This window comes from Lethenteron reissneri, chromosome 34, assembly GCF_015708825.2.
Source record: "Lethenteron reissneri isolate LAM-NWPU_2019-01 chromosome 34, ASM1570882v1, whole genome shotgun sequence".
Taxonomy (NCBI): Eukaryota; Metazoa; Chordata; class Hyperoartia; order Petromyzontiformes; family Petromyzontidae; genus Lethenteron; species Lethenteron reissneri.
In genome coordinates this window covers 7,885,593-7,911,727 of record NC_083812.1, presented here as the reverse complement: position 1 = coordinate 7,911,727, position 26,135 = coordinate 7,885,593, and the positions used below count along the sequence as shown (strand labels likewise).

At 42.4% G+C, this 26,135-nt stretch overlaps 1 protein-coding gene across 1 annotated transcript; it reads left to right on the top strand.

Moving 5' to 3' along the window:
• The first annotated feature begins 2,505 nt into the window (after positions 1-2,505).
• On the top strand, positions 2,506-26,093 carry DNAJC12 (DnaJ heat shock protein family (Hsp40) member C12). Its single transcript, XM_061565226.1, has 5 exons — positions 2,506-2,715; positions 11,333-11,411; positions 22,843-22,982; positions 24,084-24,255; positions 24,986-26,093. Exons 1-5 carry the CDS (start codon positions 2,623-2,625, stop codon positions 25,078-25,080), a joined length of 579 nt encoding a protein of 192 aa, XP_061421210.1. The 5' UTR covers positions 2,506-2,622; the 3' UTR covers positions 25,081-26,093.
• Positions 26,094-26,135: the final 42 nt, after the last annotated feature.

Genomic DNA, 26,135 nt, shown 5'->3' with positions numbered 1-26,135 from the left:
GAGACCTTTTTTCTACAGACGTGGAAAGCACCGAGAGTATACTTCATACGAAACATGGGTACTTCATTACATTCGGGTACTCTATATAGCAGCAGGTCAATTTAGTAAAACATGTGTTTCCCCTTTGTTGAACTGGCAGTTTTAATGTATTAGTCAAAATAGGCCACGCATTATGCACAGGTGAACAACGGTCCAAATGTGTAGAGAGGGACATAGTAAGAGATTAGAGACACAAATAAAGGTGGGGCAAGACCATGGAGGGATTTTAAGACGAGAATGAGAAATGTAAATATACAGTGATAGTAAAGAGTGAGTCAGTGGAGTTGGAAAAGTGGAGCAGAAGTGTGGGAATTGTGGGGGGAGGTTAAAATGATCTGGGCTGAGGCATTTTGTATCTGTTCGAGAGGCAAGGGCAGGAAGACCAAGAAGAATAGAGTTGCAATTGTCAAAGTAAGTGAAAATTAGGGAGTGAATCAGGAGTTTAGCAGCAGATCGTGAGATGAAAGGACGGATTTTGCAAATATTGTATCGGTGAAAGCGGCAAGTAGAGGTAGTGGCAGATATATGTTTGGGGAGAGAGGAGTTGAAGATGACCCCGAGGTTGCGAGCAGATGAGACAGGAGTGAGGGAAAAGGGAGGGAATGAGATGGTAGGATAGAGTGGAAGGGAGCAGGGAGAGGGGAAAAAAGGATTTCAGTTTAAGAAGGATTGAGAGAAAGGTAGTGGCGTAGCATCCAGGACTGGACAGTGATTAAGTAGTCGGAAATGCGGGAAGCAAGGTCAGAGGTACAGGAGGCAAAAAAAATCTTGACTGTCGTCAGCGAATAGATGATGGAAAAAGTTAAATGAAGAAATTACAGCTTCCAGAGGTGAGATATCGAGCGAGAATAGGAAGGGTCCTAAGACCATCGGGGAACCCCAACAGTGACGGGGAGTGAGGGGGCGTCGTTGAGTCGTTGAAAGCAGAGGAAGTGCGTGAAGAGGGATGAGACTGGAGCCAGGAGAGGGTTGTACTAGAGATACCGAGATTGGAGAGGGTGGATAGGAGTGTGCGGTGAGCGACTGTGTCAAAGGTTGAGGATAGCATCAAGGAGAATGAGGATTGAGGAGAGGCCATTGGAGCACGACACATTTTGAATAGTAAAGGTTGTGCTGGAAAGGCAAGATTCTGGTCTATTCGTTGCCAACATATGTATACTCCTGCAATGCCCCTTCTCATGGACATTGGAATTAAGCCGGACAGATTATAACAGTAAAGGTGATAAGATAATTATGAGTGGTGAGAGAAAACCATTAATATACAGGAAGCCATTTTAATTTTTAACATTTCAACAGTGCCATGTATAAATCTAGATGAAAATCCATCCAAATTCCAAGGATTGAAGGAAAATATAATTTTCACTAGAAACCACATAGATTAATGTAAATACGTTTCAAAGGGATGTCAGATTATAAAATGAAAGATTGCATCAAGTGGTAGCTTTGAATATATATTCGTTCTTGTTAAATATTATAACAGTATAACTATATCTTCTTGGTTCTTTCGGTAAAGCCACGTAGAATGGAAGTAATAAAATAATAAAAATAAAACATAATAAAATAATTCTCACGACGTTTCGGCTACAGACAGACCTGGTCTTCACCTGAGGACGGCTGCTTGCGTTGTGGCCGAAACGTCGTGAGAATTATTTTATTATGTTATATGTTTATTATTTATTTTTATTATTTTATTATTTCCATTCTACGTGACTTTACCGAAAGAACCAAGAAGATGAATCCCTGCAGTGATGAACGCTTTAAATCGAAGTATAACGGTAACTAGATACATTTGTTGACCCCATTCACCAAATCAATGCCTATAAAAAAAAGTATCTAATCACTTCCTATTTTTACATAGTCCAATATTTAAACCTTTTACGCGACATTTCTTTATTTTCCATAAAACTTAATATAAAAAAGGACATACACATTTTTACATTTGATAATTTTTCACGTTCCCCTCCCCCCCAAACAGAGTTGGATTTACAGTCACGTTCTACATACATTCTTGCAACAACAAAATACTCCAGCAGAGTAAGTTCGATTTTTTCCCCAAAAAACTAAAAACTAGATTTTTGTTTATTCAAAGTTACCCACCACCCTGTGTTCCCACATCTACGCAACCCTCCTTCACCAATCTGTATTAGGGGGGGGGGGGGGGGCTCATTCGGCAGAGGATTTACAAAGGGCTTGTACATGTGCCCGGTGAATAACACCCTAACTCGATTACATAATTATCCAACGCTCCTTTATTTTTGCCCCTCTACGCCACGTTTACACTTGCTGCATTTGCCTGTTATTCATTGTAACTCTTACTGTGTGCATGTGACATCACCGAATGGGTAGGCGGAGAAAGCCATCCTGGCCCTTGGCCAATGGGTCACGGATTTCCACGTTCCCACCCACTCTGTGTTTTGCGGGTGAATGTCGCTCCTCCCAACCGGAGAAGAGACTCCTTGTCTGTCTCTCTCTCTCCCCCCAATTATCCCGCACGCAGCACATAAACTGTGGTGCCACAACCGCCTCGCATCCATTCGCGTCGCTGCTCTTGGCTCCTTGGTGTGGCAGGGAATAAAAAAAATCATGGACAACGCTTCCCTGGACGCCATCCTAAGTGGTGCCGAGGACGTTGGGGAAGACTACTACAGCCTTCTGGGTTGCGACGAGCTTTCTTCGGTGAGTGCATCTCTGCAATTGCACCGTGCATGACAGTCCTTAATCTCTCACCACCACCCCTAAACTCTGCCCACCCCACCACCACACTCAGTGTGTCTGCGCAACCTGTGGCTCATGCTCGATGCTGTTTCGTGCAGCTAGCCCTCATTTGCTCTGCTAAGGGTTTAGATAAGATGACATATGATCGGCGATATGCTTTAAATGATGGAGAGAGATGGATCATGTGCATTTAGGTGGGAAACTGACCAGACGGACAAAAATAAAAGAGATTAACCCGTACCACAAGGGGTGTGCGAACTTTATGGGAGTGGTCACTGATGAAAAACACATTACATTCATACATTTCCAAATAACAAAATAGCAAGAAAACGTAGGTGATACTGTCAATCAAAAGCAGTGATGAGTTTGGGATTTTTTTTCAATGTCTAGTGGATCTTCGACTGTAATTTATCATTGGACATGTTTTTTACAATACATGACAATCCAAAAATACAAAAAGCTACTACATCCTTTACATTCTAACAAAGAAAAAATATGATCGAATTATAACAGACGCCAATATTATCCAACCTCCATATGTAGATCAGGAATACCAATATGGTTAAATGAACCACAATAATTCGTAATACTCACAACAACGTTGATGTTAGCCGTGCCCAGAAATGGAACTGAGGTGGATAGATACACGGACCTCCAATATCTGCCCGAACAGAATCCCACCGTCTGCCCTAAGAATTTCCGCTTGGTCGCCCAACTTTTGAAGACCATAACAATCCATGTCTCGGTAGCCGATCCACCAGCACAACCATTTTTGCTTGATCATATCCACAATACTTGCCATGTTTCTCTTGCAGTCTTTTGGATCGCTTTTTCTATCTTGCCACGAAGTTCGTAGCAGAAAAAAATTCTGCCTGGAATAGGTGGAAGCCAATTCTGCAAAAACCAAAAAACTCATCAGACAATCAGTAGCCGAGGAAGTGCCGATGTGAATCCCGAGCGCGTGCTGACATGGTCGAGGGGCAGTGCATTTGCCGCTTGTTGAAGATGTTCGCAGTTTGCACCCAGCGGCCACCCTGGTTAATACTGCGGATGTATGAATAAAAAAATACGCGCTGTCGGCACTTCCTCGGCTACTGATTGGCTGATGAGTTTTTTTTTTGTTTTTGCAGAATTGTCTTGTTTCACAGTGCAAATTAAAGACCGTGTAGTTTGTTTGAGTAATAGGTAGGCCAGCATGCTGTCGTTGAGGGCCAAATTTGAAAATGTTCCGCAAATTACCCAATTACCTGATTGGGTATAACAACATAAAAACATTGACCCCGTATTGCCAAATTATTTCTTTCTGTGAAATATAGTGCCTATGTGATAGCATTGTGCTATAAGAATGGTGCGAATACCTAATGTATTATAAACACGCTTTATCAGTAGGCGAGCTTAACCAGGCGAACCAATAAGGCTCTGGTCGGTGGATTGACAATGGGTAAGTTATTTTAATGCTCAGGATCAAAGGAAGAAAGGCTGCTAAAACAACACACCTGGGTAATAGAAGCAACTAGATTGCTAATTCAAGCTGCTTACAATGAAATCTTGTTTACTATAATAAATTGCAATAATTTACAGTGCTTTTGACAATCCACTGCTGAATTAAGACCTCTTCTCCTCGTGCAAGTCCTGGGGGTTGTTTAACCATACTTCACCACACTGCTCAGTTGGAGTTTGTGCATGTGGGGTTCCAGAACTGTTTCAGATATCATCTTCCACTTGACTGACTTTTTCCATGGTCAGGAATCAAGCTCAGATCGCCAGGCTAGGAGCGCAGTGCTACCTGCCATCTTCCCTCCACCTGCCTTCACCAACACATGACTTAAGCCAGGAACTTATTAGGCTACACGGGGAATTGTTGTATGCTTGTATATGGTTTTGAAATGGGATCGAAAGTTTAAGAGAAGTAAATACCTGCTCTAAAGTTTCCATACAGACAAAATGGAAAGCCCTGTCAAGCCACGTGCCCAGCTCATGATTTACGCAATTTTTCAAGTGTTGGCTCTGCCCCTAACCCAGCTCACTGTTTGGACCATTCCGCAATCGTGCCACGTGCAGTGACGGAACGGTTCCTTGTTTGTACAGAATTGGTCGGAAGTGAAGTGCAAAGTGAAACACTTCAATGTGGCGTGAAATCGGTTTGTCATTCCACTAAAAAGTAGTGAAATGGTGGCCAAAATAGTTACGTGAATCAGGCCCGAAGTCATTCATAAAGAATACATTTTTTTTGTAGAAGTTCCTTAGCCAAATATCTAAATCTAACTACAAGATGGGCATGTACCATGAATCAGCAGCGGTTCGTGCACTGCATTATGAACCCGGTGACCTCCGTTTCATCCTCCCAAACCCCCCCCCCTATAACCGAGAGGTGCAGTGAGGAACCCCATCAGCCAGCAGCTGATTGACAAAGGGGTGTAAATTGTTATTTAAAGGTGAGGAACAACCCAATCTCTGTCACATGCAAACATCACAACATCGTTCGTTGGCGTCTTAGCCACTGTGTCGAACGCCCCTCCTGTTAAGCGGCCATTGACCCAGTTGTAGAACTCATGACTGAGGTCAGAAGGTGTTTTGCACGCATCACAATGTTTCGGATATACTTGTTCTTAACTTGACACACATAGCATCGTCTTTAATTCCCCCATGCTATTTTGAGAATGCTGTGACATGCAGGATTAGCATACATTCGAGTTGGAACACCTAAATAGCCTGGATGTGCTTAATCTTAAGGCTTACAAAAAGAAGAATTGAAGCAAAATGGGCATAACTTGATGTAAAAAAAAAGACATGGGACAGGTCGAACGAATTAGATATAGAAAATGTTTATTGTGCTCCTCTTTGCCGTGTGTGTGCGGGTGGATTTGGTTTGCAATTCATTCCTCTATGCCCAATGACGTGGACAAACATTGGCAAAGCATAATAAAAGAAACCATGAGGTAATCAGCTAAATTGGAGTGTAGCACACGCGGCTCTCTGCGTTATGCGGTGTACGTACGTAATGCATGGACACTTTCTCTCCCCCCTCAACCAGTATATATACAGGGTAGTATCCCTTGGAATCTCTCATTTACTTGATTACAGCAAGCGTGCTGTGACGGTTCCACCTGAAGACGGAAGCTTGTGTTGCCTCCGAAACAGTCGTGATTTTTATTTTACCTTTATTAATTTAGATTTTTTACCTACGTGACTTTACCGAAAAACCTAAGAATATGGACACTTTCTCTGCCTAAAGGTGGGGAGCATTTTCCGAAATAAAGCCATCCTGGGGAGAACCATGTGAGGGGACTTAACCACCTGATACATTCATAAAGCTGGGCACAATAAGCAAAAAAAACAAAGTTGATTTGTAACAAGACCAGTGATGTGTTTCTAATATCCTCATCAACACTTGTGTGCAGTGGTAATGCCTCCTTCTGCACACAGAGCACATATTCCATCTCGACTTGAAGCAATGCTATTGATGCCCATTATTTTAGGAGTCCACCCTTAATATGGAAGGATGTGCAGGAATCATGAGCCGTGTAGGAACCGGAAATGAATTGGAGTGCTTGTGTGTTATAGGGTATCGTAGGCGGGGAGTTGTAGTGCAGTGGTTAAGCTCACAGCTAACATCAGTGACTAAGTTAACCGGACATGGGTCAGACTCATATCACCTTGCCAGTGCACTGCTCTACCACCTGTAGACCTAAGCACTTAGCAGTTAAAGTCCCATGCAATCACAAGACTAAGTTTGTTGTCGTGTCCCCAATGAGATTAATCCATGCAATTATCAGTGATGACCAAAGTAAAATAAGATATATATTTTTTGCTTGTTTTCGACATGGGTAAATAATGTCTCGTTTATCATTTTGTCCTCCAAGCGCATTATGACTTTAAATAAAATAATGAAATTATATGCTAGCCAAAGTGCTTATTGCACAACAAGCTGTGGATAATGGAGGCTCTTTGCTGTTGGTTTGATTCCCATCCACTGCTGATATCAGTGGCGAGTGATATCTACCCCAGTCCTGGGCAACATCCTTCACCAACCCACAAGGACTAGCTTGGTCAAGTATGGGTCAAACAAGCCTGCTAACCAACATGGGAATGTATCAAACAGCATTGTATTGACAAAGACCTGTCATTAATAATTTTTAGTTATTCATACAAACCGCCACGGGATGTTGTAAAAGGACCTTTGCTTGCAAGCTCCAAACTAAAAGTTAAAGCCGTCGTTTCAGCCACTCTGCTTTCATCAGCCTTTTTATGCGCTCTATCATGAGCGTGTGACGTCACTCCACATGCCGCACCCCTCCCCAATAACCATTAGCGGGTGACGTCACTCCACATGCTGCACCCCTCCCCAATAACCATGAGGGAGTGACGTCACTCCACATGCTGCACCCCTCCCCAATAACCATTAGCGGGTGACGTCACTCCACATGCTGCACCCCTCCCCAATAACCATGAGGGAGTGACGTCACTCCACATGCTGCACCCCTCCCCAATAACCATGAGCGGGTGACGTCACTCCACATGCTGCACCCCTCCACAATAACCATTAGCGGGTGACGTCACTCCACATGCTGCACCCCTCTCCAATAACCATGAGGGTGACGTCACTCCACAAGCTGCACCCCTCCACAATAACCATGAGGGGGCGACGTCACTCCACATGCCGCACCCCTCCCCAATAACCATTGGCGGTTGACGTCACTCCACATGGCGCACCCCTCCACAATAACCATGAGGGGGTGACGTCACTCCACATGCCGCACCCCTCCCCAATAACCATGAGGGGGTGACGTCACTCCACATGCTGCACCCCTCCCCAATAACCATTGGCGGTTGCCGTCACTCCACATGGCGCACCCCTCCACAATAACCATGAGGGGGTGACGTCACTCCACATGGCGCACCCCTCCACAATAACCATGAGGGGGTGACGTCACTCCACATGCCGCACCCCTCCCCAATAACCATTAACGGGTGACGTCACTCCACACGCTGCACCCCTCCACAATAACCATGAGGGGGTGACGTCACTCCACATGGCGCACCCCTCCACAATAACCATGAGGGGGTGACGTCACTCCACATGCCGCACCCCTCCCCAATAACCATTAGCGGGTGACGTCACTCCACATGCTGCACCCCTCCACAATAACCATTGGCGGGTGACGTCACTTCAGATGGGGCAACCCCCCTAATTAATAATCATGAGCTGAACAATTTTTCTATTGAATATTTCAGACTTACTGCAATATACACCCTTCCTCGGACGGGCAAAAAAGCTCGTAGTTATTATCCAACCTGCCTCTTATCCGCGCCCTTAAAACATCTGCAAGGCAATGACTGTATTTCTATTGTCCGAGGCTTCACGTGGATTAGAGCCAGAGGGACCCTAAAGCGGTTACAAACTGATCCTATCCATGTTTATTTGCACTTTGACACTCGGATAAATGGCGAAATATGTACATATCATCAGTCATGGTCAACCTAACGTTGGGTGAAGGCCTCTCCAAGGTTTCACTATGTACGTACCCTGGTCCTGTGACGTAACAATCCACCCAGCTGAGCCGATGCCATCACTCCATCTCCTTGCTCGACATCCTGTCGGATGCATTCCATCCCTTCGCTGCCACGGATAATCGCATGCCCCTTTGTCACAGCAAATCAGAGGGGTTCAGTCGTCGATTCGAAAGACCCTGTGATATGACGTCTTACTTTTCAATGGGCCGTCTGCCAGTTTCATGGCGGAAATCTTAAATTTCAAAATCGCCTACAAAGACCAAATAAGAAATATGAATAATGTCTCCATTCAGCCGTGATTTCTTAGATCTAGTTTGCAAGGCATGAAATGAACGAACCTCTATGTTTTACAACAAGCAGACAATTTGCAAAGGTCTCGTCATTTACCAGACTGCAAAGCACCGACACAAGCAGAGCGCGGTTTAGAGCATTAGTCCTCAATGTGTCGTGTCTATATTACAGTATTTACCCGCCGTAAGAGCGTTAACTCACACTCACAACGTCAAATTTTTAATTCTCTACAGAACGTGAGCTAGAAGTGTATTAGTGCCATCAGTAATCTCTTTTGTGTATAGAGCAGAATGGTAATTTATGATTTTATCAAATTACGAAGAGAAGGACTGCCGAGTTAAACTGGGCACAACAGTTGCAGGTGGATGTAAAACTCATGTTGCAGCTCACTGAATGATGCAAAATCAATTACCGCATCAAGCAGGGTAAAGGTTAGGGATAGGGCATTTAACGCAGCAGCTCCTGCCTGTGTGTGTGTTTGCCTTAAGTGATTCATTTATGCTGGTGCTCTGGTACCAGCATTTGCGTCACAAGTGTGTTTTCCATCTTTGACCAGCACTGTTTGCTGGTTTTTTTTACTCTTTCTATTGTAAGTTAATTGCAGCACGTAATATATTGCTGCCCGGAAGCACGCTGCTTTAGTCTGTGGGCTTAACGTTGTGGAAACGAGCGTAGTGACGTACTGGCACTGCAGGACAAAATGGAAGTATTGCAATTTGTTTTTTGTTAGATGGTTTTCAAAACACGACAGTGATGATGAATGTCAGTCTGTATACATTGGCATTGACCTTCTGAAGTGTTATGTAACTTCATTAGGCATTTTGAATGGCCTTGTTAAGTTTCCCAATGACTGCAGTTTTCAAGCGACGTATAAACACTGGCTTAATGAAATTTCAAACAGGCCTTTTTGTTTGGAACGTCTGCCTGCACAACACAAAAACACTACACAACACTGCTGCATTCATTATCGCTAACTAGACAAATTAAGTCCATTATTCTCAATTTCAGAGCCTCAAAACAACTTGGTCGGTTGTTCTGGTGGGACATGGGGAGTGAGGGATAGTGTCTTGTTCACTAGATTCTTTTCTGGCTTTGATTCAGCCACTTTACCCAGAGAGGCCACTCAGGTCAACTGATCCCATTGTCACGACAGTTGTTATTTCTACCGTTACAAATATAAGCGTTATGTGTGCCCTAAAAAACCTGTGGCCACTGAGTCTTGTGGATGATGGAACCTTTATTTAGTATGCAAGTAATGATGCATAAGTTCCTTGATGGCAATCTATTCTCACACTCACAATACTGTGCATGCAATCGTACTGCGGATGTGAAAAATCATTATTTGTAATATGGAAATGATGTGAAAAGTTTTGATTTAAAGCTTTCGTGACTGCAGGGATTCATATTATTGGTTCTTTCGGTAAAGTCACGTAGAAGGGAAATAATAAAGTAATAGAAATATAACACATTTTTATTATTATTTTATTATTTCCCTTCTACTTGACTTTACCGAAAGAACCAAGGATATGAAAAGTATCTAGGCTAATGTTACATTAAGGAAATTAAGAGGCAACAAATTTGTACGAATGAGATATAAATAAAAAAACCATACAAATAACAAAAAATAGATCCAACTTGTGATCCTAAATCGCAAAATTATATCGAATCGCTGTGAAGGGTTGGGGGAGCGGGAATTATTATAATGCACCAACTTTAATCTTGATTTGAAGTTTTCATAACTACAGGAATCCATACTCTTTGGTTCTTTCGGTAAAGTCACGTAGGTAGAAATAAAATAAAATAAATCACGACGTTTCGAACGCAACACAAGCACCCGTCTGTGTTGCGTTCGAAACGTCGTGATTTATTTTATTTTATTTCTACCTACGTGACTTTACCGAAAGAACCAAAGAGTATGCACCGACTTTATGAAGAGCTATTGACCAATATTGTATATGTACAGTATTTAATGTCTAGTACAATAAGGAAATGGGTGGTCTACAAAAACGATTGAGGACAAGTTTGTAAAAACAATTTACAGATTCTCCTCAGACTTAATTTCTTAATATAATGACCGGCAAGAAAATGCTTATGCCCTATTAAAACAAAAGCACATTCACTATATAACATTTTTCAGTGACTCATTCTGAAATAATTTTGACCGCTCGTCATACATTTGCAACGACTGCAGCTCTGCCATGTGGCCTTGTTATGTTAACCGTGTATTTCCACAGAGCATCTGAGGTTTACGCCAGCCCTGGTATGAGGTTACATTGTCCATAGCTTGTCCTCGACTCTTCAGTCCCAATCTGAAATAATTCAAAGTGACCCATATGTAAATACATATTACTAACGCCCACCCCTTTGAAACAAAAAATATTTACAATAACAATACATGTCCAGAGGTCAGCAAATATTTATTGACCCTGCATAGCCTTGGAGTGGAGGGGTAGGACCAATGCTCAGTGTACTGCCCTTGTCGTTGACTGTGACCAAATATGACACTGCTGCCTATTAACTCGGTGTCCCGATTTGACTTCTGACCACAGCTGATACCAGTGGTGAGTGATAACCCACCCAGTCACTGCGCCCTCATGAACCCACACTGACAAGCGTATGAAGTAAGGTCAAACAACCCCCATTACTCACATGGCATGGATGGACAAATGCCCGAAAATGGTTGTGTATTATGAACTCCCGTGCAGCGCCCCACTGATCAGATGCGAATTAGCCACGCTGTTTGTGCTCGGCGCTGGGTGGTGTGTGCATACAGACGGAGCAGATTTCGGCAGAGTTCAAGTGCCAAGCCCTTAAGTGCCACCCAGACAAACACCCCAGCGACGCCTCTGCAGGTAACGCGCATTGCCTTGGTGAGAGCATTAATGCATGAACGGAACAGGGATTTGCACAGCATTAAAAGTGTGATTTTTAATGCTGCATCTACGTGTGTCTGCGTCTCAAGACATGGACGTATTCATTGTTTAGTGAGAAAGAGGCAGCCAGTCACATCCAGAGGAGAAGAGCAAGGTCTTGAGCATGGACTGGAACAGGGGGAGGCAGTCGACAGCACAGGTGGCTAATCTATCTGTGCTCTCTACAGAGACTAATGTAACAGTGTGCAGACAACATTATTTGTAATTTTAATGACAATTTTTGGGCATTTACTTATATGCTTACAGTTAAGAACTGAACATTATGCTTATTACTAGAATGGTGACTCAGAGGTCAGAGCGTTGAGCTGGCACCACTGATATTCTTGGTTTAGATCCAGGCATCTGCCTGTTCCTTGATTGTCCAAGCCCATCCACTATTGACTGCACGAAAAAAAAAGTATTTCGTTATAGTTTGCTTTTGCAATTAATTTGGCCAAATTCCAGCTCTGAGAATCAAATATCAGTTTGAGTGTCACGTGATGACTATTACTTTCATATGCAGTGCGAGTGGGTAAGTGTTTCCATCTACTATGATATCCGCTTCTCTAACACAAAGGATTGCGCTGCTCTGCGAGAGATCTGTTTGCATAACTTTGTCTCTTGACACGACGCTGAGAGCATTAACGGGTTAAAATCGGGGTGAAATTACAAAAGCCGTTTTTATCCTAATGCTAGAATGAAAGAGTATCTAATCTTCTTACCGGTGTCCACTCTGTCTTGTTGGCCCATTATAGGGCAATCAAAATAATATTGGTAAACTGGCAGCAGAGCACAGGAAGCACTACCATTGCATTTCACATTTATAATAATCTGTCCGTACAGGAATCGCGATGTCAAATCAAACCAGCAACTTCTGGATTGTGAATTCCAGGATGCTAACCATGCACACACCATGGCAGCATGCGATTTAGTATATATGTAAACCTAAAATAATAAATACTCAAGAGTAAATACAGAAATGCTGAATGTGTAATATTATTATTATACAACTCCTATTGTAAACAGCGGTCATGCGCATGTTGGACTCACTGTAATTAATTGAGTTTGATAAAAAAATAAGCTTCAAAATAAGTCGACTGTAACATTCTAGGATTAAGATCTCATTCTCAAAATATTTTGACTCCCCATAACTTATACTGTATACATTCAGTGAATATAATCTTAACTAATTACAGGCAGCAAAACATCAATTTGGCAAATGCCTAAATTCTCAGTGATGCAGAACACATGGAAGCTTATGTTGGGCGGCTCGGAGAGTAGTGAAGCTGGAATTTTGGTGGGCGATGCTATCTGATATTTGGTATTGTTTTCATATCCTGAACTGACGCAAGATATATATATGTCTCTGGTACACTCTCAGGGGGTGGCATTCAAACCTGGTGTGGCTTTTGCGTAAATGCCTGTCTGACTGGGCCGTCTGACTTGAGTTTTCGTCCTGAGTGACGTCACAACTATTCATTCAGAGATTGTAGCATCTGACAGCACTTTGTGACTTAAATGGGACTCTGGGTTCAAAAGTGTTTGGATTTCGACTTCTAACATTGAATATTTTAGAGAAATGATAGCGTGAAATTGATAATTCAAGGATGCGGTGAACATGAAAATCCACATGAAAGGATTTTTGACATTGCTGTTTGCACATTTTTTTACGGAAGCATTTCTATAATGGGTATTTTTCATTTTCTGACAAAGTCTAATATCGTGAAATATCAAATGCAGTACAATTCTTGTAACTCGATATCTCATTCCGAAACTAAAGACGTGATATAACGTACACATGTTATGTACATAATAACAAATATTTATCTACGTATTTCAGACAAAATGAAAGATAATTATTTTTCCAGGAAAGGGATAATTTGTAAATGGCAGACTTTTTAAAGCGCTCTGGATAAGAATGCTCCACCTGATTAAGTTTGACTCAAATTGCCACTGCTAATGTCAATAATGAGCGAATTATTCAATTCAATCTGCTCCTGTACTTTAGTCAGACACAACAAAGTATATAGTGACACCACACTTCCTTCGCTTTTACCATTCTCTGTCAACTGTGTGTAGAATCAAAATCATTTCATTTGAGTCTCAATCAGTTTCCAGACATATTTCGAGTGTTTCTCAAAAAAAAAGAAACGGACTGCAGCTGTGAACGTTTCAACCGAATCAATATTGTTCAATTTAAAAGGCACACTTTCTCTGAATGAAGGTCGTCAATTTTAAACGCGGCAATTTTCCAGTAGAAATTGTGGACTTCTATTGAGTAGCCACTTATTAACAGTTGGTGATATAGGCCGCTCTATTCAATAACAGAGAAACATGGCTCATTGGAAACAGGGGGTGTATACAATTTCACACTTGCGAACCTAAACCCAATCTCTGGTTAGATTTGTTATTTATTTATAAAATGTTATATCTACAGGTTTATTGCTAGCATGAGTCACTGCTATGGCATTTGTAGCAGAGTGTGTCCCTGCCTTCAAGAGGGTGTTATACTGCAGCTATTGACGCATGCAAATACTCTCACCGAGAACTTAGTTTCATGTTTGTGTCTTAATACTTAAAACTCCATGGATGTTTGCAATGCTTGTACCGTATCCAGTACTGTTAACACTTTATACTAGTAATCATTTCACATCGTCATCATCAGCCATGTCCAATCCACTGCTGGATGAAGGCCTCCGAAAGCTGTCACCATCTCTCGTGATCCTAGCACCTGCACTCGAGCTGATTTCATCCCTACTCCAACATTATTCAAGACCACCAGACAAACTCGCTTTGAGCAACATGACCCGCCAACGCCCGTTTAATGCTTATCAACGATTTGAATTATGTCATTAACCTGTAAATACTGTGTACTGTAATCCATGAATCACTGCATGCGCAAATACATTTAATTTGAGTAGGTTCTTGCGCGTTTGAATATATATTTAAGGTCATCATGACACATCTAATCATTGATTGAAGCACACTCGGAAACAGCACAATCTCTGCAACTGAATACATTTTGAAGTCACGTGCCAGTGCACCACAATACAACGTGCATCACGTCTTATACGAAGCTTTTGACAAGACAATCGCTGTGTGTAGGCTGCACCTCGATTGGTCTTGATTTTCCAACTGCAATTTAAGCACATACTCTTTGATATTTCGGTAAAGTCACGTAGGTGAGAACAAAATAAAAAATGAGCAACACAAGCCTCCGTCATCAGGTGTGACTGCTCCAGCAAAATTACTGTAGCGTATAAAGCGAGCTATTTAGTTGTTTTCATTTTTATTTTGTTTTCACCTACGTGACTTTACCGGAAAAAACCAAAGAGTATGGATCCCTGCAGTCACGAAAACTTCAAATCTAGAATGCAATTTAAGCAGCTTTATTATCCATGTCCTTCAAGACTACTATTGTATTTAATTACAGTCATTATTCCTCTGACACATTCTGTATCCTTGCCACGATTATATTGTTTTATTTAATCACTGTCTTCTAAATACATTCTACCAGGAAAACAAATGAGCAGGCCACGACACAAAGACCGTACTTCATATCTTGTCGCTGTTATGTAATAGATGTCTTATTATGTTGATTCTGCATAACTCTTTGTCATGACTTTCTAATTTGAGTGTTTTCTGATTTTTCAAATTTCTTAGAAATACATTTTCAACGACTTAACTTAACTATAAGTTTATGTGTTAGAAAAATAAGCTTAACACTACTGTATACATCTCTTAACACTAGATCACATTTGGAGCATACATTTGCCAGATTTATTTTAAAAGCTTGTAAAAGCCCGTTAAATATAGTCACTTGTTTTTGTCGTCACGACAGCACCGCATTCATTTTGACATCGGTGACTAAGTTCCTGATACCTTGTTATTTTGGGTTACAATGTAACCATGGACACCACGAACCAAAATATGTCTGTCACTCAGCACATATCATTTCCGCTTCCACAGCGATCCCACTGACAGGTTTTATTTTTTATGAATGGCCAATATTCCTATCGGGCAAAGTACATTGGGATTTGACATTTTAAGCTTAGTTTTCCACCCACTCGCTATCTCAATAATCCCACAATGCAGAGCTAGCTGCGTGGCTTAGAGGGCTTTAATTCGCGCATCAGTGTAATGAGCCTGTGCCACTCGGTGAGACAACAGGTTGATGCTCATAACCCAATCTGCATTTAAAAATTGGTAGTTTCACTTAATCCACACAGCTTTGAGATCCATTTCGATTTAAAGCTTTCGTGACTGCAGGGATTCATCTTCTTGTTTCTTTCGGTAAAGTCACGTAGAAGGGAAGTAATAAAATAATAAAAATAAAACATAATAGAACAATTCTCACGACGTTTCGGCTACAACGCAAGCAGCCGTCTTCAGGTGAAGAATGAGACACTACCAAACTAGGAGCTTATATATAAGCTGCATTGGGGGTTGAAGAGCGCCTTAACAAAAAGAATGTGCATGTGAAGAGGGATTTAGCATATTCATGAAAATGCGTAGGCGTTGGGCGGGGGGGTGTCAAAGTCATATTATGCCCATGCATTATGCAGGATCAGCAGCAACCAAGGGGGGTGCAGGGATTAGCAGTAACAAAGGAAAGGAATGTTAATGATATGTAGCTGCAGTTACTCAACAACCACGTAGAAAACTAAAGTATAAACTACATAAAAAACTAAAGTATAAACTGCATCGCACCATCAGTATACTTACTATACTCTATAATAAGCTGAGTTACTAACAGCAAGTAATACATTACAATTCTACGTGACCAACCTATATAAGATATAGGTTGGTTTACAGCAATACAGTATATAATTTAATGTTGGGTTTATCTATGGCAGTATATAGTACGGTATATGCTCGTGTGATGTAAGAGAATAAGGTTTAGATGGAAGCATATTATAGAATTTTTACGAGGTAAAATTGTAATGTATTACTTGCTGTTAGTAACTCAGCTTATTATAGAGTATAGTAAGTATACTGATGGTGCGATGCAGTTTATACTTTAGTTTTTTATGTAGTTTATACTTTAGTTTTCTACGTGGTTGTTGAGTAACTGCAGCTACATATCATTAACATTCCTTTCCTTTGTTACTGCTAATCCCTGCACCCCCCTTGGTTGCTGCTGATCCTGCATAATGCATGGGCATAATATGACTTTGACACCCCCCCGCCCAACGCCTACGCATTTTCCATGAATATGCTAAATCCCTCTTCACATGCACATTCTTTTTGTTAAGGCGCTCTTCAACCCCCAATGCAGCTTATATATAAGCTCCTAGTTTGGTAGTGTCTCATTCTTCACCTGAAGACGGCTGCTTGCGTTGTAGCCGAAACGTCGTGAGAATTGTTCTATTATGTTTTATTTTTATTATTTTATTACTTCCCTTCTACGTGACTTTTGAGATCCATTGTTTCGTGAAAATTTGGAGAGAGGGAAAAATCACTTATTTGGCTGAAGAGTGGTTGTAAAAATTTTTACTTACATATAAAACAATTACGTGTTATGGTGCTCTGGTACAACAGCCACATTTGTATTAGTACTTTTAAATATACATAAAGAAAGGTAATACATGAACTGTTCAACAAATCTGCTGAGCACACTCAATCCATAATGTTTGACACAACCCTTCTGTTTTGTTCTGAGTGGGGAAAGAGCAGCCACAGAATGAAAAGGTCTATGGCCTGCAAAAGCCGGCGGGGAATGCAGCAGATACGTCTCTGTAACCTTTTCATCATTTATGCTCTTCGTCAGTGACTCATGCAACCCCCCCACCACCACCCCCTAGTCCCACATACAGGTCTGCCGCAAGCAGAGACAACGCAGGCATACGCCACACGGTGATGAATCATCGTCATGCACAAGCTAGGTTTGCAAGTGTCACGGGAGACCGCTCGTCATCCTGGCTGGTGAACGTGGATCTGGTCCATTACCATTGAAGTCTCGGTTTACAGTGTGCACTCAACAGGAATTAAATTGGCTATACAACTCACATATTTTACCTGGATAATCCCTTGAGATGGAACATCTCATTTGCAAGGGTCTCCAGAGTGCCAAGTGACATATTACAAACACATAACACGATACAGGCATTTTAAAATCTAGAATAACAGTTAACAATGAATAAAACAGTTTTCGACATCAGGTGAAGGCCTATTGAGACTGCAAAGACTTATTACAGACTGGTGTAGAAACGCAGAATTTTTTTTCTGCCGTTTAAACCAAGTCACCGCAATGATGGTGTGGAAACAAAACATATGAAATGTTTACGTACTGTATTGCATCTTTTTAATCAGTAGGCCTCATGAAACTGATTCACCCAAATTGCATCTGAGAAAGGTTTAGACTCTCCATCAGATTAATTGTTAGCTATGCATTGTTTCGTGCGAATTTTTTAAATTTAGACCGAGTAATTTTCACATGTCAAATAATTTAGCCATGTAAACATTATTACTGTGTCGTTAGAAAGAGCACAATCACAATTAAACCGATTTGGACAATCAGCTTCTATTCTGCAAGACCCCAAATCATTCAAGACTGCAAAAAACAAACATCGCACTCGGCATAACAAACATGTGTCATACTGAAGTTGTGGACATTCGCCGTGCATTCTGACGATTCAAATCATTGTCAGTGGAGCAGTGACGCAATGCTCTACACACTGAGCCATGAACACGACATCCTGAGCTTCATTCCTCATCCACAGCTCGATTCAATGGCGAATTATACCCGAGCCAGTACTGCCTCCTGCCACCCTCGCCGTACCAATCTCCACTGACCAGTGTGGTGAAGTATGGCCAAACAACCCACAAGACCGACGCAGCCCAGGGAGGTTCATCCAGCGGTGGATTAACAGCTGCAAACTAGTATTACGTACAGTATTGTGAATTCCTGAAATGTGTATTGCCATGTTAAAAATATATTTTTTAAACATCGTTCAGTAACGTGATCTTCACATATGCATTTGCAATCGTCACCTCAGCTTTGCCTATCGATGGGCTCATGTAGCTGGAATGAATCTTCTGGAGGAATCTATTGCTTGGTGCAGGCAATGCGAATAACAGAAGATTACATCGTGTGGCCAGCCTCTGCGTAGGTGGATGGACAAAGGATATTATTGCGTGTGATTTTATAACTTGGATCCATGCCGAATAGCTACACAGGGCTATATTTGAAGAGCATTTAAACAAATTATTACAAAAACGTTGAATGTGACTGATAGAGAGGCACATCTGCAGATTGCATTAGCTATGCATTCACATGGATGGGCTGGAAAAAAAGTTACAGCAGCACAGATTGCATACAATATATGATTATACCATTCTAGATTTGAAGCTTTCGTGACTGCAAGGATTCATATTCTTAGGTTTTTTTATTTAGGTTTTTATTTTGGTAAAAGTCACGTAGGTAAAAAATTAAAATTAATAAAAGTAAAATAAAAATAAAATAAAAATCACGACGTTTCGGAGGCAACACAAGCCTCCGTATTCAGGTGGAACCGTCACAGCACTATAGTTGACTTTACCCAAAAAAAACCCTAAGAATATGATTCTACCAGTTTAATACATATACAGAGATGGATGTACTGCATACATACATGTAACACAAACACAATAGACGTCAAGTTGTTACTAAGCTCTGTCAATCCACTTGCTGGATAAAGGCCCCGCTCCCCCCCATGTCATGTTGGTTGCTTGGCCTAACATCGCCACGTCGGTCAGTGAGGAAAGGGAGAGGGACACCCTGCACTAGTTCAGATGTCACTCACCACCGATGTCACTCACAATCAATGCCACTTGCCACCGATGTCATTTGCAACCGATGTCACTCACAACCGATGCCACGCACAACCAATGTCACTCACAATCAATGCCACTCGCCACCAATGCAACCCGCCACCAATGCTCCTGATGCCACTCGATACCGATGTCAGCTGTTGCCAGGTGTTGAACTCCGTTTGCAGAATATGATTCTGAGATTCATAATCTTTATTCAGACTGGAGGAATCCGATGAGATATGAAGCTGTTTTTCACCGATGCCCAGTCGGGGTGGGGTCAGAAATTCACAACAAAAATACAAAAAGCCGATAGGAGTGCAAAGTATAGGAAAGGTAAGCAAGTCACGAATAAATAAAAATTAATCAGAAGTACAAATTGCTAAATTATACCAATTCCTGCAGATTTTTCAACAATAAATACAAGCTTGGGCAAAAACAGCAAAACAACAACAGTCCCAAACTACAGCAAGATAACACAGAGTTCATAGTGCATTGTGTTACACATTCCTGCGGAGGGAGCTGGTAGGAACGTTGGGTTGCTCGGTCAATGGCCAAGGTCAACGGCAGCGTGGTGGATTCCGCAAATATGGCCGACTGTGAGGGCGGGCACAAGCCGGCGTGAGTAGGTTCAACGTTGAGTTTTATAAGGGCACCACGGGGTGACCAGCCCCTCCCCATCCAGCCCCACCCCACCCAGCCCCACCCCTCCCACCCCCCCCACCCAGCCCCTCCCCACCCAGCCCAGCCTCTCCCCACCCTCCCCACCCAGCCGCTCCCCACCATCCCCTCCCCACCCAGCCCCTCCCTCCTCACCCGCCCCTCCCTGCACGACGGACACAATAATCCCCTGTGGGCTGGTGTAACCAGGAGGTTCCTACCAGTACCAGTTCCACTGCTACAGCATTTACAATTTGTATATTTGCACAAATTCTAGAATATATTCAGCATAGTGGTTGGAAGATGCATATTTTCTTTTTTTTACAAATTGTCTAAAATTAGCTACACATTGTTAATTTTTAACACACACTATCATAATGTTACGTTATATGTAATACTGAGATATGCATGACCAAGGTAAGAGCTAATTTGAGACTAATTGTATTTTTATGCACCATATTTTGTTGTTGTTTTGTGCACCACGGATCTTCTTTGCAAGCTAGCTGGTAACTGGCTAAACGGAATTTTCCGTGTAACAGTAAAACATTGAATTGAGCTGCACTGATTCACCTTTTTGTAAGAATTCCAGTAACAGTCATAACATTGTTGTTAATAACCCCAAATCAACAAGTATCCAGCATTCAACATGTGTGGTAAGCATAGTGCATGCTACGGCAAATGCTTCGGCACCTCCGAATATCACGGTTGGCTACGTAGGGTGCAAAAGAAGTTCAATATACATACATCAATAGGAGATAAACCAAAGGCAGTCAATACATGCTAAGTGGCGAGTGTCATGTATGTCATTATGCGTCACCACATGTACAGTGCTGTGAAGCCATATGGTGATGGCTATGCTTTTGAAATGATTATCATTTTCACCCACCCAACAGCACACAAAGGCAATATTTAAATCCCGATATCAGGTCTGTTTGAAAGCAGATTAAATGTCACCGCGTGGGAATAAAAGTGCCTCGTGCTGGCAGTGAATCATCCTCTCTTCGGTAAACTTTGCAGTGCACTTGCATATGCGAAATGGAATGAAAAACGCGAGGTAACTGCATTATCCTATCGGTGGGTTGCTAATCTCTACACGTGTGTAAGCAAATGCTCTTCGGCATTGCACTGGCTAGGAAATGTACTGAAATCTTGCATGTCTAACTTTCCGATATGAACCATGAAGGGCATTTGAATTTCAAAAACCCTCTGAAGAGTTTGGCAGGTGAATGGCCATTGATATTCTAGATTTGAAGCTTTCGTGACTGCAAGGATTCATACTCTTAAAAAATATATATATTTATATAAAATAATTTTTCTATTATATTATTATTTATATTATTTATAATATTATTTCTATTATTTTATTATAATTTTTATTTACTTTTATTTTTACCTACGTGACTTTACCGAAAAAACCGAAGAGTCATTGATATTGCATTGGGCTGTTGAGGTCGCATTGCATTCTTGGCTGCATTAGGTGGGACAATGTTACGTTGTTTTACTCCCATTATGTCCACTGTAGCAGGGCAAGATATTGGAATTATCAAGCAGCACACTTAGAATATCAATGTTCCACATCTAATAAGCCGAGAGGTAATTGACATTAGTCGTCTCTTTTAACTGGGGAAAAACAGTAACTGAAATTAGTACGGAGAGCTATCTCACAAAAGCACCAACATCGTCCAAATAGGTTTCAATACAAAATGTCTGGGTCATGGTTTTCGAGGAAATGTTGGTAATGTGGGTTTGAGTATTAATCAGGCACACCAGTAGCAACTGTTGAAGCTGGCTGGGTCTTTCTATAGGTCTACTCAGCCCAAAAACGAGTTCCTCGAACATTGTATTCAACATCCATACTCGGAATATAAAATGGCGAAGCGTGCATGGCACTGGCCTCACCTCCCCCCCCCCCCCCCCCCACATGCTGTGCCAGCCTTAATAGATGTTCGCTAATATCACCATCACTACAACCAGGGACATTTTATGACAACCGTTGCCAGCAAAAGTCACTGTACATTGTTGCGGCACCATTTCCTGTTGTAAAACATTTAGTTACCCACAAATCTGATCACTGGAGCCATCAAAATGGGCATCTTGAATGGAAGCTCCCGATCACATAGGTCACACGACTACAAAAGGTTATGCACTCCCTTCATCATAGCTCTCAGCTCTTGATTTTGTTGGCTCGATGGAATTCCATCCCACTATGACAATGTCACAGCAAGTTGCCATAGTTGCTCATCGTAAAAGGTGTTGAAATTGACTATAACCGGACGATCTGATCACTTATTAGATTCTGCCGATTGGTTCAATCACTCGACGAATCTGAAAATATAGAAATAGTTGGATAAACGTCTCACCTGTGCCCACATGTGCCACTGGATGGAAGGTAATGGGCTGGGATTGGTGGCGTCATCAGGAACTGCATCATGTGGGGCCTGGCTTGTAAGGTGCCTGAGTAATCGAATAACATAGTGGATTGCATTTTTTACTCGATCGATTTAACACATTCCTCCTGCGGAGGGAGCTGGTAGGAACGTTGGGTTGCTCGGTCAATGGCCAGGGTCAACGGCGGCGTGGTGTATTCCGCAAATATGCCCGACTGTGAGGGCGGGCACAAGCCGGCGTGAGTAGGTTAAACGTTGAGTTTTATAAGGGCACCACGGGGTGACCAGCCACTTCCCACCCAGCCCCACCCCTCCCAACCCCCACCCAGCCCCTCCCCATCCCCTCTCCACCCAGCCCCACCCCTCCCATTTTTGAATGCACGACGGACGGACGGGCACAATAATCCCCTGTGGGCTGGTGGAACCAGGAGGTTCCTACCAGTGAAAATGGCATGTTGCATGGTGGCTTTGAGGACCCTCGACTTTGCCAACCGTCGTGCGGCTGTGCGTCCGTGTGCCGTGCCCCCTTGCAGCGGAGCACTTCAAGAAGCTGCTGCGAGCCAAGGAGGTGCTGACGGACAGCGAGACGCGGGGCCGCTACGACAAGTGGCGTCGCAGCGGCCTCGCCATTCCCTTCGAACAGTGGAACGCGCTGAGCAGCTCCGTGCAGACGGTGAGGCCCAGGCACGGGCGGGTTAACAGATTCCTTGCAGCAAGAATCCATAGGTTTCCACGGTTGTGCTGTATGGGCGCCAGGGTGGCAGGATGTTAAATACTTCACCTGGTATACAGGTGGTGGGTTCAATCCAGACCCCGACTCTTGTATATTCCGAGTTCAAATCCTCTCCCCGTGGTCGTGTTGATTTTTCTCCGGGTCCTCCGGCTTTTCTCTCCACATCGCAGAAACATGCGTTTAGAGGATTTGGCTGCTATACATTTCCGTATAAGCCACTTCGTTATTTGTGGCCAGGTCACTTCTGAAAACGAGCTATATTGCTCAGTGGGCCTTACCTGGTAAAATAAAAACAAGTTTAGTTCTCGTTCTCCAATGTGTTCCATGTGTTGTTCAGCACAATTCCTTACGATCCAGATACTAAATAAGTTCCCAGCATGTGTAAACATACAAACATTGTGCCGAATAACTATTGGTTTCAACCAGCCTTATGCTGCTGGTTGTAACCGATAGCAAAAGGTCCACACCCAATTGTGAAATGTGACATTGCAGTTACAATTCTAATCAACTAAACGTACACCCTCAGCATGTATACACACTAAAAAAAACCTGTTGGCAGAGATGGGGAGTATCTAACATACATGTAATTTAAATAGTTTCATTCAATTGTTATGTGAATGGTAATATTCAAATTACAGTACTCCACTAATTTTACTGTGTTTTGTCCATCTCTGCCGTGGCTGTTGCCAATGGACCCAAACGACAATTGACATTTCCCTTTAATTCACCCCGTCCACGTGCACGCAGTCCAAAGACAAACATCCCCCGTGTAGCCTTAACAGACTGTTGGGGCAAATGCTGCAAGTGAGCACCTATGAAGGCCAGCACGGTACACGAGTGGGTGAGTGGCCAGTATTACACGCTACTGCCTTTGTCTCTCTAGCGGCGATGTTTACACACCACACCAGGTACTCATTTGAGGGGGAGGCCCAGGACCAATTCAGATAATCGTCACTGGTGTTGGCCGTGAGCGGGAATCAAACCCGAGTCGCCAGGTTCGTAGCGCATCACGCTAACCGCTGCGCCACCGCTCACCCACAGTCCATGCACTGGGCCACTCGCAACAAGAAGGAGCCGATGCTGGAGGACGCTGGCACCAACGCCACGGGTGGCCGTGGGGCCGACGAGGCCCTGGGGGCTCGTAGCAAGGAGGACGCGGCGCGCGAGGGTGACTCTCCCGACGGCTCGCTACCCAAGAGCCCCACCTCACCCGGTACAAAGCCACCTGTTTCTATTCTCGTTTAACATCATTCGAAATAAAATATATTTATTTTCCCATTTCTTTCATTTTACACTCTCCTTATTCCTGTTTGCTCACTGTAACCTATTTCATTTCCCACGTTATTCTCTGCATTTCTCTTGGTTTTCACAACTGGGCTGTTTTTGCTCATTCATACTGTACCCACATTTTTATTGGGATTATTCACAATTTTCATTGTTTCTTGGTTTTCTTCCCTTATTGTGCATTGTTAGCTCACACGTGTCACCGTTTACTATCCATCAGTCTAAATTTCTGTTACTCTGAATTTTTACTTTTCAATCCCATGCTTTTAATCTTCAATTGCTCTTCACCTTTTGCTTCCCCTCCCCCATTCTTTGTTTTTTGGTTGCTAACCGCTCTGAGCATCCAAACCTTACAAGAGTGCGGGTAAGAACCGTAACTGGGGTGGCCTGCAGTCCCATGCGCCCTCATTTCTCGACTAAACGATTTATGCCGCACACGTCCCAGTCCTGGCTCGTGTTTGGATATTTTTTTGGATCCAGTTACCCATTTTTTCAGAGGATCCGAGCCTGCAAAATTTTGCAAACAAATAAGGGGGGAGTTATTTTCTTCGAAAAGAAAACTCCACTTATTCAAAACGAATTCCCTTCCACTTAAATTGTGGCTAAGAGGAGTGCGGCCTGCAGGGTCTTCTCACGACGTGGTGTGCATCCTTCCACAGGTTCCCAGGAGACATCCTACTGGCGTAACAGCTTCAGCTGGTCATCCGACGCTCCGTCAGAGTTGCTGAGAAAGTTTAGAAACTACGAGATATGACGGTCTTCCGAGGAAAACGATGCAACGTGACAGTGAACATACCCGACTCCATGCCGAGCGTTATAGAAAGTTAAGAAAAACCAGGCATTTGTGAACGGTCCAGTCGATCAATCAAGTGAGAGAATGTGCAGCATGCGGGTACCTCACAATGCAATGAATGCAGTGTAGGCCCAATTGCTGCTATAATAAAGTGAAGGTCAACTGGGCACAAGTCACAAATCGCAACTTCAGTTCATGGCCATCGTCCTCCAAGCTGCAGTGTAGAAAATGTGTGCTGTACATTATAGTGATTTTGCTTGTGGATACAAAAATAAATGTTTAATTGCAAAGAGATGAACTGTTATTGTGAACATGTGCAAATGATTGCTAGTGTGCTTTCACATTGTTGGCATAAAACTTCGCAATCTAAGTAATTGTTTCATTTAATGGCCAATGTTCCTTCAAAGTTTGTACTAATGATAAAATTATTAATGGACACAACTCCGTAAAAGAAACTGATAAAACACACATTTGAGAATAATTTCTGACTGCAAAATATGTTTAAAGCTTTGAGGTTGCTAGTAGCAGGTATATTTTATCCAGCTGAAATAAAAAAAATTGTTCTTAAGATGTCACATTATTCATAAGCTATACATAAAAAAATGTTAAACTAAATTACATTACATATAAGGGATACCAATATATTGTAACCTATCAAAATTAATACAAGGGGTTCATTTATAATAGCTCAAATTCAACTGACAGATAATTCAATAGGCAGTTTAAAGCTGTCGATATTCATTGTCAAATAACCCAAGCTGGTTAAGAGGGATCCATTTGTAAAATGTGTTCAAGGCAAAATGAAATGGAGAGAAAAATGTAACAAAATTTGGCTTTAAAGACTTTTTTGGGCTTTGTTAATACCATGTTGTAAAATTCCAATGTGAAAATGTACCAGTGTTGAGATTGTCAGCAAGTGTGGTGTGTACTGTGCATTCGTGCACTTCATCTGCATAATAAAAATGGTGATTGCAGGCGTTTGTGTCAGTCGTGAGATTGTGTATACGAGAGCAACT